The following is a 16,839-nucleotide window of genomic DNA, read 5'->3' as shown; positions in this document are numbered from 1 at the left end:
TGACGAGGGCTGTTTGGTTGAATCTGGTAGTGGAGCTGAAGGTGAGGCCTTTGGATAGGACAGAGGTTTCGGATTGGGAGAGAGGTTTGGAGGAAAGGTTAACTACTGAATTAGGGTGTAGTGGTTCCAGATTGTGTTGACTGGAATTTTGAGGTTTTGGAGGGAGTGGAGCTGGAAGTTGGAGATTGAGTAGATCGGAGAGACTGGGTTTGTGTGCAATGAGAGGGGGTTGAGGTTTGCTGGAAAGGTTGTGAAGGGTGAGTGAGTTGCCTTTCCAGAGGTGGGAACCCAGGAGATTGGATAGTTTTTTGAGGTAGACGGTGGCATGCTGTTCTAATTTGCGGCTGGCCTGTAGGAGGATGCTCTGAACAGCCGGTGGGAGAGGAAAGATTGAGGACATTTATTAAGGATAGGAGTTGCCGGGTGTGTTCAATGGAACCTGGATAAACTGAAAGAACCAGAGGTTGTACAGAGTTTCAGGGACAGCATAAGGGAACAATTGACAGGAATGGGGGAAAGAAGTACAGTAGAAGAAGAATGGGTAGCTTTGAGGAATGAAATAGTGAAGGCAGCAGAGGATCAAGTAGGTAACAAGACGAGGGCTAGTAGAAATCCTTGGGTAACAGAAGAGATACTGAATTTAATTGATGAAAGGAGAAAATACAAAAATGCAGTAAATGAAGCAAGCAAAATGGAATACAAACGTCTCAAAAATGAGATCGACAAGAAGCGCAAAATGGCTAAGCAGGGATGGCTAGAGGACAAATGTAAGGATGTAGAGGTGCATATCACCAGGGGTAAGAGATATACTGCCTACAGGAAAATTAAAGAGACCTTTGGAGAAAAGAGAGCCACTTGTATGAATATCAAGAGCTCAGATGGAAATCCAGTTCTAAGCAAAGAGGAGAAAGCAGAAAGGTGGAAGGAGTATACAGAGGGTCTATAAAAGGGCGATGTACTTGAGGACAACATTATGCAAATGGAAGAAGATGTAGATGAAGATGAAATGGGAGATACGATACTGCGTGAAGAGATTGACAGAGCACTGAACGACCTAAGTCGAAACAAGGCCCCGGGAGTAGACAACATTCCATTAGAACTACTGAAGGCCTTGGGAGAGCAAGTCCTGACAAAACCTTACCATCTGGTGAGCATGGTGTACGAGACAGGTGAAATATCCTAAGACTTCAAGAAGAATATAATAATTCCAATCCAAAAGAAAGCAGGTGTTAACAGATGTGAAAATTACCGAACTATCAGTTTAATAAGATACAGCTGCAAAATACTAACGCGAATTATTTACAGACAAATGGAAAAAACTGGTAGAAGCCTGCCTTGGGGAAGATCAGTTTGGTTTCTGTACAGATGTCGGAGCACGTGAGGCAATACTGACCTTGCAACTTGTCTTGGAGGGAATATTAAGGAAGGGCAAACCCACGTTTCTAGCATTTGAAGACTCAGAGAAAGCTTTTGACAATGTTGACTGGAATACTCTCTTTCAAATTCTAAAGGTGGCAGGGGTAAAATACATGGAGCAAAAGGCTATTTACAATTTTTACAGAAACCAGATGGCAGTTATAAGACTCGAGGAACCTGAAAGGGAAGCAGTGGTTGGGAAGGGAGTGAGACAGCGTTGTAGCCTGTTCCCGAGGTTATTCAATTTGTATGTTGAGCAAGCAGTATAGGAAACAGAAGAAAAATTTGTAGTGGGTATTAAAATCCAGGGAGAAGAAATAAAAACATTGAGGTTCGCCGATGACATTGTAATTCTGTCAACGACAGCAAAGGACTTGGCAGAGCAGTTGAACGGAACGGACAGTGCTTGAGAGGAGGATATAAGATGAACATCAACAAAAGTAAAACGAGGATAATGGAATGTAGTCGAACTAAGTCGGGTGATGCTGAGGGAATTAGATTAGGAAATGAGACACTTGAAGTAGTAATGGAGTTTTGCTATTTGGGGAGCAAAATAACTGATGATGGTCGAAATAGAGAGGATATAAAATGTAGACTGGCAATGGCAAGGAAAGCATTTCTGAAGAAGGGAAATTTGTTAACATTGAGTACAGATTTAAGTGGCAGGAAGTCCTTTCTGAAAGTATTTGTGTGAAGTGTAACCGAGAATAGAAGCTTTCAAAATGTGGTGCTACAGAAGAATGCTGAAGATTGGATTGGGAGATCATGTAACGAATGAGGAGCTACTGAATAGAATTGAGGAGAAGAGGAATTTGTGATACAAGCTGAGTAGAAGAAGGGATCGGTTGGTAGGGCACATTCTGAGACGTCAAGGGATCACCAATTTAGGACTGGAGGGGTAAAAATCGTAGGGGGAGACCAAGAGATGAATACATTAAGCAGATTCAGAAGGATATGGGTTTCAGTACTAATTCAGAGGTGAAGAGGCTAGCACAGGATAGCGAAGCATGGAGGCTGCATCAAACCAGTCTCTGGACTGAAGACCACAACAACAGCAACTCCTCTCTTCCCATTTATGGTAAAGTCGAGCAACTAACAATTCAAAGAGAGGCACAATTGCAGCTCCACATTTGATTAAGCAAGTAAGAGTTTTCATTCACATTTTTAGCTGCTCAATAATCTTTAATTTGCCTCTTTCTGGGCACAAAGAAGAGTCTAATGCAAATTTATTTAAAGAAATTCATATTTATGTACCACTATCACCTGTTGATAAAATAAATCGTTATATTCACGACCAGTTTGAATCAAAACAATCATCAGGAAACACATAATTATTACAGAAGCTGCATCCCATCACTTGTCCTGTGATCTTAATAAAATAGAATAATTTGAAACCATTCTGCATTCTGCCATCTAGGGTAAAATCAGTTTTACAGTTAAAAAACCTTAGTACACTGTCCATTTCTACATTTCCTACTATTATGTGGAGGGCAGCAAAGAATGCGGAAATGGCTGTATGCTGGTCTCTACTTTCTTCTGAATCACTCTAAGCCATTATGACGCGATCCCTCAGTTTCCTTCTGGAAAGGAGACTGCTACTAAAATAACTCTTTGTATAAATCTTAGGGGATCAGGAAACAGTTCTGATACTTTAGCTTCTCCTTGGTACTTTCTACAGTACCTGACATGTTATATCTTATTACAAACCTGTATCATCTGCACAACAGCATCCATAACAGAGGCAATATATTTAGCTTTCATGTTATTGAGGTTCCTGCCCATGCTCAAGTGCTTGATTGATTTATTTTTGCTAATTGCAGTCACCACAGAAGCTAAGTCTGCATCCATATCTACAACAAAAAGAAATTAAAACTCAAGTTACATAACAAGAAAAATATGCATTTTCTATACAAAAAAAAAAAGAGCAAAGAAGAGGGCATCAAACGACGCAAAACCATACCAGAACTGCACATTAACATGCAAAGGATAACTATGAAAATTAAATGTTTCATTCATTGAAATACAGCACTATATATTGTATAACTCCATTATTTACATAAAAGAAAATTGACAAACATCAAAAAAGTAAACATTACTGAGTAATCTGGAGGATAATAGCTATCAAGCCCAGACAAAGACAAATAAAAGACATAACGTAAGTGGGAATTTAAGATTTCTTCTGCAAGCTTAGAACTAAGAAAATATTGTATGAAAAACTGACCATATAAACTGAAAAAATAATAAAATCCTAGTAAGAACAATCTCATGGTATCTTTAAGTATAAAACACGAACACACATCATGTATCATTAGCGTAACACTCATAGCTCAATACAATAACAAAGAACTTAGAGCGGGAAGAGTACAATTTTTAAAAGGACATAATAAAAGGCATATTCAAAAAAGTTGTCTCCCTATCTTTAAAAGTTGGTAGCTCATCACAACGTTGCACGAGTGCAGTGGCATCTATTGCTTGCTTAAAAAGTCACAGATGTCACTGTTTTGAGTCAGTAGTCATTTGACTGTGGATGACAGTAGAGAACAATGGCTTAGAAAACTGTCACAAAAAAGCCTTGTCACATGGAAAGGCTGTTAGTGGCACCAAACTTTGTATCCTGACACTCATGCACTGCACACACACTAAAATTGAGGGTACCAAAGGAGAAATACTCAACTTCATTTTAAAATGTTCTTTTGGAGAGGAAATGCAGGAGTACTACTGGAATTAAATTCTTGCATCTCTACAAAGATGACTGATATAGATATTAGTGTCAGTAGTACTGCAAAACAGCTGAAGTTGCCAAAATTTAACAAAGCTGCAGGATCTCATGGAATCCCTACCAGATTCTATGCACAATGTGTAGCTGAGATAGTCCTCCCACTAAGCACAGTCTACTGTAGATCCCCCAAACAAAAAATTGTGCCCAGTAATCAGAAGAAAACACATGTTACACCTGGTGGCAAAAGGTAGCCACAAAACTACCATCCAGTACCATTGATGCCCATCTCTGTGGAATCCCATAACAAATTCTGAGATCAACTGGAATGATGTGTCTCGAATAGAATGACATTGGTGCCAACTGGCATGGATTTAAAAAATATGAGTAATTTCTCACATAAAATGCTAAAAGCAGTGGATTTGGTCAGTTAGTTGAATTCAGAGAAGCATTTGACTCACTCCCACACCTATTCTTAGTAACAAAAGTGTGATTAAAATATGGGGTACCCAATAAAATTTGAATCTGGATTGAGGATTTTCTGATTGGAGGGAAAGCAGCATGTTAGCTCCGATGGAGAGTCATCGACAAATGTAGAGTTAATTTCATGTGTGCACTGGTGACATTTGTTGGGATCCTCCCTATTCTCGTGTATTAATGACCTGGAAGACAATATTAATAGTAACATCAAACATTTTGCAGATGACATAGTTATTGTATCTCTGCCAAGTGGCAATGAGGATATCTTGTCAGCATTCTGTGGTATGGAGGTGGAATGAACTGTGTGCCTCCACAGGGAGCAGGCACAGACACTGAGGCTGCCAGGAGGTCTAACTTAAATGACCAAATCCTTTGGGTCCTTGGCTGCTTTAAATAAGTGCACTTCAAGGATATTATTCATTTACTGCATGTGAAGCAATCCTTGCCATCCTATTATGGTACTGCATTGATTATGCTCAGACTCTGACTTGGAAACAACTGGGACAATTTGTGCATCGGGATTAGTTGTACTGCTTGTGTACATGTTACCCAACAGTATTTTGAAACAGTTCCTGCACAGTATCATATAATTTATTAAGGATATAAGATTAGCATCAACAAAAGCAAAATGAGGATAATGGAATGTAGTCGAATTTTGAAACAGTTCCTGCACAGTATCATATAATTTATTAAGGATATAAGATTAGCATCAACAAAAGCAAAATGAGGATAATGGAATGTAGCCGAATTAAATGGGGTCATGTTGTGGAAATTAGATTAGGAAATGAGACACTTAAAGTAATAAATGAGTTTTGCTTCTTGGGGAGCAAAATAACTGATGATGGTCGAAGTAGAGAGGATATAAAATGTAGACTGGCAATGTCAAGGAAAGCATTTCTGAAGAAGAGAAATTTGTTAACAGCGAGTATAGATTTAAGTGTCAGGAAGTCGTTTCTGAAAGTATTTGTATGGAGTGTAGCCATGTATGGAAGTGAAACATGGACGATAAATAGTCTGTAAAAGAAGAGAATAGAAGCTTTCGAAATGTGGTGCTACAGAAGAATGCTGAAGATTAGATGGGTAGCTCACACAACTAATGAGGAGGTATTGAATGATTGGAGAGAAGAGAAATTTGTGGCACAACTTGACTAGAAGAAGGGATCGGTTGGTAGGGCATATTCTGAGACATCAAGGGATTACCAATTTGGTATTGGAGGGTAACATGGAGGGTAAAAATCATAGAGGGAGACCAAGAAATGAATACACTAAACAGATTCAGAAGGATGTAGGTTGCAGTAGGTACTGGGAGATGATGAAGCTTGCACAGGATAGAGTAGCATGGAGAGAGCTCTGCATCAAACCAGTCTCTGGACTGAAGACCAGAACAACAGCTGTATCATGTCCAGAACTTATTGGGATCCTTTTATCTGGAGCCAAGTGCATGGTCTCAACCAGAGGTTCCATTCATTCTGTGATAAAATTAAAATGAAATCCAGACCATTAGTTGCTTACAGGCATTGATAAATATCAACAGGGACAGTTGAAAATGTGTGCCCCAACTAGGACTCGAACCCAGGATCTCCTGCTTCCATGGCAGATGCTCTATCTGACTGAGCTATGAACGACATAGAGGACAGTGCAACTGCAGGGACTTATCTCTGCCATGCTCCCCTTGAGACCCACATTTCCAACTTACTGTCCACACACTACATTTGTTGCAACCCTGTCCATTATACTCATTACTCATGGCAGCCAATCTACCGATTCCGGTAAGAGTTTGACCAATGTGAGAGCATCTGCACTGAAAAAGATCATTGGCCGGCAGATTCCATGATAGTCGAGGTTGCAGTTTTCAGGACTTTTGTTAACAGGTGGAGTGTTTATAGGTCATGGATACACTACATAGAAGAAGCTGCTACTCAAATGGCAGAGCACTGTGGACTACAAATGTTCTTACTTTAAGCTAGGCGGTAAGATTGCACATTATGTAAAACAGTTCAATGTTAAAATCTTAACAGTAAATTGTGAAAGCATTTGTAGAAAAGTCCCTGAATTTATGCCCTGCAGAAAAGTTGTCACACTCAAATCACATTTGAAATCAAGAGCTGAATGAAACTAAATACAAAGATCTGAAATATTTAACGAGGAATGTAACAATTATTCAAAAGACAGTTTAAATGTCATAGAAGGGGGAATGTTTATTGCAACTGACAAAAATATTATGTTTATCGAGGTAAAAAACGAGTCTGACAGGAAAGGTAACTGGATGTGAATAACTGGCCTCAAGTAAATCAGATGTTTTCTCACCAATCACCTCATTCCTCATAACAACTGTATCAGCATTCAAAAAAAGTCTACACTCAGTAGCATGAACATAACCTGATCCTGCAATATTGGATGTGACTAACCTACTAAGTACAGACTGGTATGTCTGCAGATTCATTGCAGGTGGTATAACCAGACAATCTTGTGCAGTAGTTCTGAGCACATTCTTCAAAATCTGTCTTTAGCAGGTAGTTCGATAACCCACATGCGACGGAAATATTTTAGATATTGTAACTACAAGAAGACCTGACCTTATCAACAGTGTCAGTATACAGACAAAGATTCCATGACTGTAGTTATGAATCACAGTAATTATCTGGCAGAAGACCTCTGCCAATTACCGGACTTCTCCACCTATAAACTCTGCCACAGTTACGCCATTCCAGAAGACCAACACAAACTCTAATCACTGCTAAAAGCCTTAGGACTTTCTCAGAACATATCCCTTCATTTCATTTCCCCCCACATCCCTATGACACCCTGCACAAAAGCCCGTACCGTGCTATTGAGCATCTCTCCTGCAGAGTCTTCCACTGGAGTTTATCTATCATCTCCGTAACACTTTCTTGATTACAAAATGATCCTGTAACGAAGCGCACTGCTCTCCATTGTATCTTCCCTATCTCTTCTATCAATCTTATCTGGTACGAATCCCACACCAGTGAGCAGTATTCAAGCAGTGAGCGAACAAGTGTACTGTTAACTTACTTCCTTTGTTCTTGGACTGCATTTCCTTAGGATTCTTCCAATGAATCTCAGTCTGGCATCTGCTTTACTGACGATAAATTTAGGTGGTCATTCCATTTTAAATCACTCCTAATGCCTACTCTCAGATAATTTATGGAATTAACTGCTTCCAGTTGCTGACCTGCTATATTGTAGCTAAATGATAAAGGATCTTTCTTTCTGTGTATTTGCAGCACATTACACTTGTCTACATTGAGATTCAATTGCCATTCCCCGCACCATGCGTCAATTTGTTGCAGATCCTCCTGCATTTCAGTACAATTTTCCACTGTTACAACCTCTCGATATACTAGAGCATCATCCGCAATAAGCCTCAGTGAACTTCTGATGTTATCCACAAGGTCATTTATGTATATTGTGAATAGCAACGGTCCAACGACACTCCCCTGTGGCACACCTGAAACCACTCTTGCTTCGGAAGACTTCTCTCCATTGAGAATGACATGCTGCATTCTGTTATCTAGGAACTCTTCAATCCAATCACACAATTGATCTGACAGTCCATATACCCTTACTTTGTTGATTAAACGACTGTGGGGAACTGTATCGAACGCCTTGCGGAAGTCAAGAAATACAGCATCTACCTGTGAACCTGTGTCTATGGCCCTCTGAGTCTCGTGGATGAATAGCGCGAGCTGGGTTTCACACGACCGTCTTTTTCGAAACCCATGCTGATTCCTACAAAGTAGATTTCTAGTCTCCAGAAAAGTCATTATACTCGAACATAATAGGTGTTCCAAAATTCTAAAACTGATCGATGTTAGAGATATAGGTCTATAGTTCTGCACATCTGTTCGACGTCCCTTCTTGAAAACGGGGATGACCTGTGCCCTTTTCCAATCCTTTGGAACACTACTTTCTTCTAGAGAACTACGGTACACCGCTGCAAGAAGCGGGGCAAGTTCCTTTGCGTACTCTGTGTAAAATCGAACTGGTATCCCATCAGGTCCAGCGACCCTTCCTGTTTTGAGAGCGATTTTAATTGTTTTTCTATTCCTCTGTCATCTATTTCGATATCTACCATTGTGCAACAATCTAGAGAAGAAACTACAGTGCAGTCTTCCTCTGTGAAACAGCTTTGGAAGAAGACATTTAGTATTTCGTCCTTTAGTCTGTCATCCTCTGTTTCACTACCATTTTGGTCACAGAGTGTCTGAGATTTTGTTTTGATCCATCTACCGCTTTGACATAAGACCAAAATTTCTTAGGATTTTCTGCCAAGTCAGTACAAAGAACTTTGTGTTCGAATTCGTTGAACGCCTCTCGTATAGCCCTCCTCACACTATATTTTGCTTCATGTAATTTTTGTTTGTCTGCAAGGCTTTGGCTATGTTAATATTTGCTGCGAAGTACCCTATGCTTCCACAGCAGTTTTCTAACTTGGTTGTTGTATCATGGTGGCTCTTTTCCATCTCTTATTATCTTTCTTGGCACATACTCATCTAACGCATATGGTACGATGGTTTTGAACTTTGACCACTGGTCCTCAACATTATCTATACTTGAGATAAAACTTCTGTGTTGAGCCGTCAAGTACTCTGAAATCTGCTTTTTGTCACTTCTGCTACATAGAAAAATCTTCCTACCTTTTTAATGTTTCCATTTATGGCTGAAATCACCAATGCTGTAACCGCTTTATGATCGCTGATTCCCTGTTCTGCGTTAACTGTTTCAAATAGTTTGGGTCTGTTTGTCACCAGAAGGTCTAATATGTTATCGCCACGAGTTGATTCCGTGTTTAACTGTTCAAGGTAGTCTTCAGATAATGCACTTAAAAAAATTTCACTGGAATCTTTGTCCCTGCCACCTGTTATAAACGTTTGAGTCTCCCAGTCTATATCTGGTAAATTAAAATCTCCATGAAATGTTTTCGACATTTTGCTTCAGGTGTTCTGCCACACCACTGCTGATCCAGGAGGGGGGTGGGGAGGGGGGGGGGCTATAGAGACATCCCATTACCATGTCTGAGCCTGCTTTAACCGTGACCTTCACCCAAATTATTTCACATTTCAGGTCTCTGTCAATTTCCTTCGATACTATTGTACTCTTTATCGCTATAAACACGCCTCCCCCATCACTGTCCAGCCTGTCTCTGAGGGATTATCTTCCAACAGGAGTTTAGAATTTCATTACCGTTTACATCTGGTTTCAGCCAACTTTCCGTCCCTAGTGCTATGTGCGTATTGTGGCCGTTTATTAATGAGAGCAGTTCTGGGACCTTCCTATAGACACTCCTGCAGTTGATTACATTAATACTGCCATTTCCTGTTGCCTTTTGCCTACTGCTACCTTGTCGCATCTCAGGAGGCGTCTTGTCGGGCGTAGGAAGGGAATTCTCCAACCTAAAAAAAACGCATGTGCACTCCACACATACTTTGTTACCCTTGTAGCCGCTTCCTGCATTAGTGCATGCCTGACCTAATCAGGGGGACCCTACATTTCTCCACCCAATAGCGGAGGTCGAGAAATTTGCACCCAAGATCTCCGCAGAATCGTATGAGCCTCTGGTTTAAGGTATCCACTTGGCTCCAAAACAGAGGACCGCAGTCAGTTCTGGGAACGACACTACAAATAGTTAGCTCACCCCCGTGAGCAAGGCTTTCCGCCTTCACCACCTCCGCCTATCGACTGTTTGAATTGAGGATCACCTCTGAACCCATATGACAGGAGTCATTGGTGCTGATATGAGCAACAATTTGCAGTCTGGTGCACCCAGCGCTCTCTATCGCCGCTGGGTAAGATGAGCCCCCCTGGTAAACACACATAGTGAACACTGGCCTTCTTCCCCGACCTTTCTGCTATTTCCCTAAGTGGCTCCATCATTTGCCTAACATTGGAGCTCCCAATCACCAATACACTCCTCCCCCCCCCCCCCCCCCTGTGTGCCTGCTCGGACCTAGCTGAAGGAGTGGCCACATGTCAACTCACAGGCAGAGTGGGCAATGCCACACGGCCAGTCTCCACACTGACCCTCCGCCTCGTGTGACGCAAACGCCGTTGAACCCGCCACTCCCCTCGGGGAGAGAGTGGTCCAACCGCACCTGGTACTGGCGAAGATGTCCTGTCAGCAGGGACCGTGGGTGAAGCACGAAACACCTGGGGTGTACCACGCAACGAACCAGACTCCCCACTGACACTACACTCCGAGGCAGCAGCCTGAAGATGGCTGACCGCGGCTATCAGCACATTCAGCTGTTCGCGAATAGTGGCCAGCTGCTCCTGCATTCGTACACAGCAGTCACACATCCTATCCATCCTAAGAAATCAACAATTTACTGTAGAGAGTTAAGTAATCAACTTTTAACTAGACTGCTAATTCACTAAAGGCGGCTGATAACTGACTAAACTGTGGTCACTAGACACTTCTTGCTGGAAACAATGAAAATAAGCACTAACTATCTCTGGACTGTATTCAAAACGAACATGAGTCTATGGAACCCTATTACTAGTACTTGAAAATTAAAGCTTCCTAGGAGATGTGAAGCAGACAGCAGTTACAATGACACTGGCACCTCCCTAAACGCTAACATACCTCATGCCCATGGTCTTACCGTTATTGGACATTACCTTTCCCAACGTCCTTGAGTGTACGAACCCACTGCCTCATTCCTCAAACACCTTATTTACTTTATACTAACCCAGAACTACTACTACTTTGAAGAGAATGTATATAAACAAATCCATGACACAACCATGGACAACCATGGGCACCCGCATGGCACCCTCCTCTGTCAACCTTTTTATGGACCATCTAGAGAAGACCTTCCCAGTCTCCTGAATCACCAAACCCCTAGCCTGGTTAAGGTTCGTTGATGATATTTTCATGATGTGGACTAAGAGCCAAAGCAGCCTATCTTTGTTCCTTCACAATCCTGGTCCCCCTCAACTCAGGGTGCCACCTTCCTAGTTGTTCACCTCTTCCTCCCTGATGCCGCCACCCGCACCTCTGTTAACAATGAACCACCAAACACCAACACTACCTGCATTTTAACAGCTGTCATTCCTTTCACACCAAAAATCCCTCCCATACAGCCTGGCCATCCCAGGACGGCATATCTGCTGTGACAAGAGCTCCCCTGCTCAGTATGCTGAATCTCTCACCAAGGCCTTTACAGACAGGCAGTATCCCCCAGACCTAATCTACAATCAGATCTCCCATGCCATCCCCCCCCCCCCCCCCACTCCTTCCACCAGCCCCAATAACCAGCCACAAAAGAGTGTCTCCTTCATTGTCCAGTACTACCCCAGACTGGAACAACTGAACCACATCTTTCGCCAGGGCTTTGATTACCTATCACCATGCCCTGAAATGAGGGACATCCAACCCGAGATGCTTCCCACCCATCCTAAAGTGGTATTCTGTCACCCACACAAATTCCACAACATCCTATTCTATCCCTATGCCATTCCCAATTCCAACACATTACCACATGGATCTTACGCCTGTGGAAGACCAAGGTGAAGACCTGCCCTATCCACACATCCAGCACTTCCTGTTCCAGTCCTGTCATGGGTTTATTCTACCCCATCAGGGACCAGACCACATGTGAATGCAGCCATGTCATTTACCAGCACTGCTGCAACCATTGCACAACTTTTTATATTGCTATGACTACAAACCAGTTGTCCATCACGATGAAAGGCCAATTCCAAACTAAAACTAAGAGTAAAGTAGGCCATCATGTAGCACAATTTGCAACTGAATGTAACCGGTTTGATTTAAATGGCTGCTTTACAACCTTTGCTACGTGGAGCCCTACCCCCCCCCCCCCCCCCCAAAAAAAAAAAAAATCTCCACCACCAGCTTTTCAGAACTGCACAAATGGGAGTTATCCTTACAACACGTTCTCCGCTCCTGTAATTACCCCGGCCTCAACTTACAGTAATGCACTATCCCCTAAACCTTCCACCCAACATTTTCCACCTCCCCCGTCTTATCATCTCCCACACTGTTTATTCGCAGCCCTCTGCCAACTCATCCGCCCATCTTTCCCTGCCTAGCTCTTTTTTTTTTCTCATCTCCCTGCCCCACAACATCCTGAGACATTGGACATGTTGGCACTGTCCCTGCACACTCCACCAGAAAGTGTTCATCTCTCTCCCCACCCATACACTACTATCCCTTCTCCTTCCCCAAGCCCTCCAGACTGCTGCTCACTTCTCACAGAATAGTTGCATTCTGTCCTAGATGCTGGAGTTGGCGGTTGTTGTTGTTGTCGTCGTACGTGTGTGTGTGTGTGTGTGTGTGTGTGTGTGTGTGTGTGTGTGTGTGTGTGTGTTTTACTGATGAAGACTGTGGCCATAAGCTTTATGTAAGTGTCTTAATTGTGCCCCTCTGCAACTTGATGTGTCTTTTTTATGGTAAGTAGCGATCTGTCTTTTACTGCATTTTTGTAATGGACTGGACTGGGTCATCTGCAAGTCATGAATTACCACTCTGGCTAGAATTAACACATTTTAGGCCAGCTTTTGACCCAGACTTAACAAAATCTTTGCTGATACTCCTTGAAAACAAAAAGCACTGATTCAAGGTATGTGAATAAAATGAGGAATTTAACTGAATTTTTAGTCAGTGCTTGACAGACAGTAGCTGCGATGCTAACTTCCTCGGAAGACTATCCAAAATTTTGCCAGCAGTTGGCATGGGGCACCTGTGTTTGTAACTATGAAGTGGTTTCTATTCGCCCGTGTACAGAAGACCTGTAATTTCATCCATTTCTCTTTGTCAAATATTATCAATCCAGTAAGAGGGGTAGCCGTTAACGGACATGTTTAAGGCTGACAGGGTGTAAGGCAGATGATGTCAATGGAACTGATATGAATAATTTGGATTGGTAAGCTGCACATTTGTGACTTTGCACAAACTTGAAGGGATTACAGTTTCAGTAGCTGCTGTTTTTCTGTAGCTGCTAGACAAGAGTTTCTTTGTTTAGTATTTATGTTAAGGCACAAGAAATTTACAGAAAAGCCTCCCAGCCACTAAATTTTATTATGTTTGGAGCACAAACATTGCAAGAATGTATATAATTGTCTAGTAGTACCTGACTGTAAATATAGCACAAAATCCATATACCTGAACATTTTGCAAGTAAGTGGTTCTTTCTGTGGGAAAATGAATTTGCAATTCTTTACAAAAATTCAGATAGAATAGGAATCAGAGGGGAATTCACAGTCAGGTCATCAGACTGTCCATGACAAGTGTTTTGAAAGTAGAAATTATTATGCCTTACACATGTTTTAGTAGCTAGTATTATGTTATGTTATGTTAAGTTATGTTATTCTACATGATTTAGTTTAGGATGGATAACATGCTCATACACTTATTTCCAGCAACATTTGTAAATAAGTTAGTTACGTCGCCAAATACTAGTTTAGAACAGGTGGGAACATGGGGAGTGGCAGCAACAGTGGTAGTATATTACCTTTACCAACAAGTGTAGATCAAATATGGCTTAAATTAAAAGAAATTGCACCAACAGCAATTGCGAGATTTATACCTAACAAAGTGATGAGAGATGGACCTGATTATTCATCACGGCACATAAAACAGGTCAGAGCACAAGCAACAAAAAAGCATGTCAAATTTAAAAGAAACAAAATTATATGAGATTGGTGATGTTTTACAGAAGCTTGAAATTAAGTAGAGATTTCAATATGAGATGCTGTCAATAGTTCCCGTGACAAAATGTCTCGAAATCCTACAGAAAATACCAAGAGATTCTTCTGCTTGTAAGAAAAGTACACTGAAGAGTGGAAAGCTGCATAAGTCCCACCAATACACAAGAAAGGAAATAGAAGTAATCTGCTGTATTACAGAATCATATCACTGATGTTGATTTGTAGCAGGACTTTGGAATATACGGTGCTCAACCATTATGAATTACCTAGAAGAAACCCATCTACTGACACACAGTTAGCAAATATTCATAAAAACAAATTGTCTTTTTTCCATGAAGTAAGGATTGCTATCAACAGGAAACCTCTGAATCCTCATCTCTGGACTTCCAGAGGGCTTTTGATACCTTTCTTTAGAAGTGGCTTATAATGAAACTGCATGCGTGTGGAGTATCATCACAGTTGTGACGCTGCATTCATGATTTCGTATCAGTAAGGTGACAGTTTCTAATAACTGAAGGAATGTCATCAAATAACACAGAACTGATATTTGGTATTCTCCAAGGAAGTGTTATAGGCCCTCTGGTGTTAATCCATGAGAGTGATTTGGGAGACAATTTAGGCAGGTCTCTTACCTTGTTTGCAGATGATGCTGTCCTTTACCACCAAGCAAAGTCATCATGTAAACCATTTACAGTTGGTGTTGACCAATTGCAAATGATTTACATGAATTGGTGCAAAATGTGGCAATTGAACCTAAATAATAAAAAAGTGTGAGGTGATCCACGAGACTACTAAAAGTGATCTGTTAAATTTTGGCTGCAGAATAAATCACACATTTCTATGGATTATCATTTCAACTAAATACCTTGGAATTACAACTCACACTGCCATGTTCACACAGAAAATGTAGAAGGCAAGGTAAACCAAAGATTGCATTTTAGTGGAAAAACACTTTGAAGAGGCAACAGGTCTACTAAAGAGACTACCCCTACGCTACACTTGTCTGTCCTCTGCTGGAATACTGCTGCACAGTATGGGATCTATAGCATACAAGAAAAAGGAGAACATAGGAAAGTTCAAAGGAGGATAACTCATTCTGTATTATCATGAAACACGAGACAAAGTATCACAGATATGACACACATGTTGGTGTTTCAATCATTACAATGAATGCGCTTTTCATTGTGGCGAGATCTCTTAATGAAATTACAATCCCAACTTTCTCATCCTGATATAAAAATGTTTTTTTGACACCCGTCTACATATGCAGAAATGATCATCACACTAAAATACAAAAAATCAGAACTCTCGCAGAAAGATTTAAGTGTTTGGTTTCTCCCATGCGCTGTTCAGGGGGTGCAATGGTAGAGAAATAATGTGGAAGTGGTTCAATTAAAGGTATGCCAAGCACTTAATTATGAATTAAAGAGCAGTTGTGAAAATGTAGATTTCATGTGTAGCACAAACAATTAACACTACCAATACTGTAATTCCTACAAGACCCCAGCCAACGTACTTGCAAACATGCATGAAGTTTTGAAAGAGAACTAAAAATGAACTGTACATAGTATAACACTATTACACTATTTAATCAGTACTTTTTATACAGTGATAACTAGTCACCACCCTTTATTTTCATTACATAATAAGAAGCTTTACTGTATGGATAAATGATGATGGCGCCCTCTTGGGTAAAATATTCCGGAGGTAAAATAGTCCCCCGTTCGGATCAGCGGCCAGGGACTACTCAAGAGGATGTCGTTATCAGGAAAAAGAAAACTGGCGTTCTACGGATCGAAGTGTGGAATGTCAGATCCCTTAACCGGGCAGGTAGATTACAAAATTTAGAAAGGGAAATGGATAGCTTAACGTTAGATATAGTGGGAATTATTGAAGTTCGGTGGCAGGAGGAACAAGACTTTTGGTCAGGTGGATACAGGGTTATAAACACAAAATCAAATAGGGGTAATGCAGGAGAAGGTTTAATAATGAATACAAAAATAGGAGTGCGGGTAAGCTACTACAAACAGCATAGTGAACACATTATTGTGGCCAAGATAGACACAAAGCCCACGCCTACTACAGTAGTACAAGTTTATATGCCAACTAGCTCTGCAGATGACGAAGAAATTGAAGAAATGTATGATCAAATAAAAGAAATTATTCAGATAGTGAAGGGAGAGGAGAATTTAATAGTCATGGGTGACTGGAATTCGGTAGTGGGAAAAGGGAGAGAAGGAAACATAGTAGGTGACTATGGACTGGAGCAAAGAAATAAAAGAGGAAGCCACCTGGTAGAATTTTGCACAGAGCACATCATAATCATAGGTAACACTTGGTTCAAGAATCATGAAAGAAGGTTGTATACATGGAAGAAACCTGGAGATACTAGAAGGTATCAGATAGATTATATAATGGTAAGACAGAGATTTAGGAACCAGGTTTTATATTGAAAGACATTTCCAGGGGCAGATGTGGACTCTGACCACAATCTATTGATTATGAACTGTAGATTAAAACTGAAGAAACTGCAAAAA

General features: G+C 41.0%; 1 protein-coding gene across 8 annotated transcripts in view; it reads right to left on the bottom strand.

The window, feature by feature from the left end:
- LOC126356058 (F-actin-uncapping protein LRRC16A) overlaps window positions 1-16,839 on the bottom strand; it is a 488,103-nt gene that overhangs the window by 171,986 nt on the left and 299,278 nt on the right. For all 8 annotated transcript variants that reach the window (XM_050006760.1, XM_050006755.1, XM_050006753.1 and 5 more), the window contains one exon: window positions 3,124-3,266. In XM_050006760.1, coding sequence (XP_049862717.1) covers window positions 3,124-3,266 — 143 coding nt within the window. The remainder of the gene's footprint in view (window positions 1-3,123; window positions 3,267-16,839) is intronic.

This window comes from Schistocerca gregaria, chromosome 3, assembly GCF_023897955.1.
Source record: "Schistocerca gregaria isolate iqSchGreg1 chromosome 3, iqSchGreg1.2, whole genome shotgun sequence".
Taxonomy (NCBI): Eukaryota; Metazoa; Arthropoda; class Insecta; order Orthoptera; family Acrididae; genus Schistocerca; species Schistocerca gregaria.
This window is presented reverse-complemented; position numbering and strand designations above follow the sequence as displayed.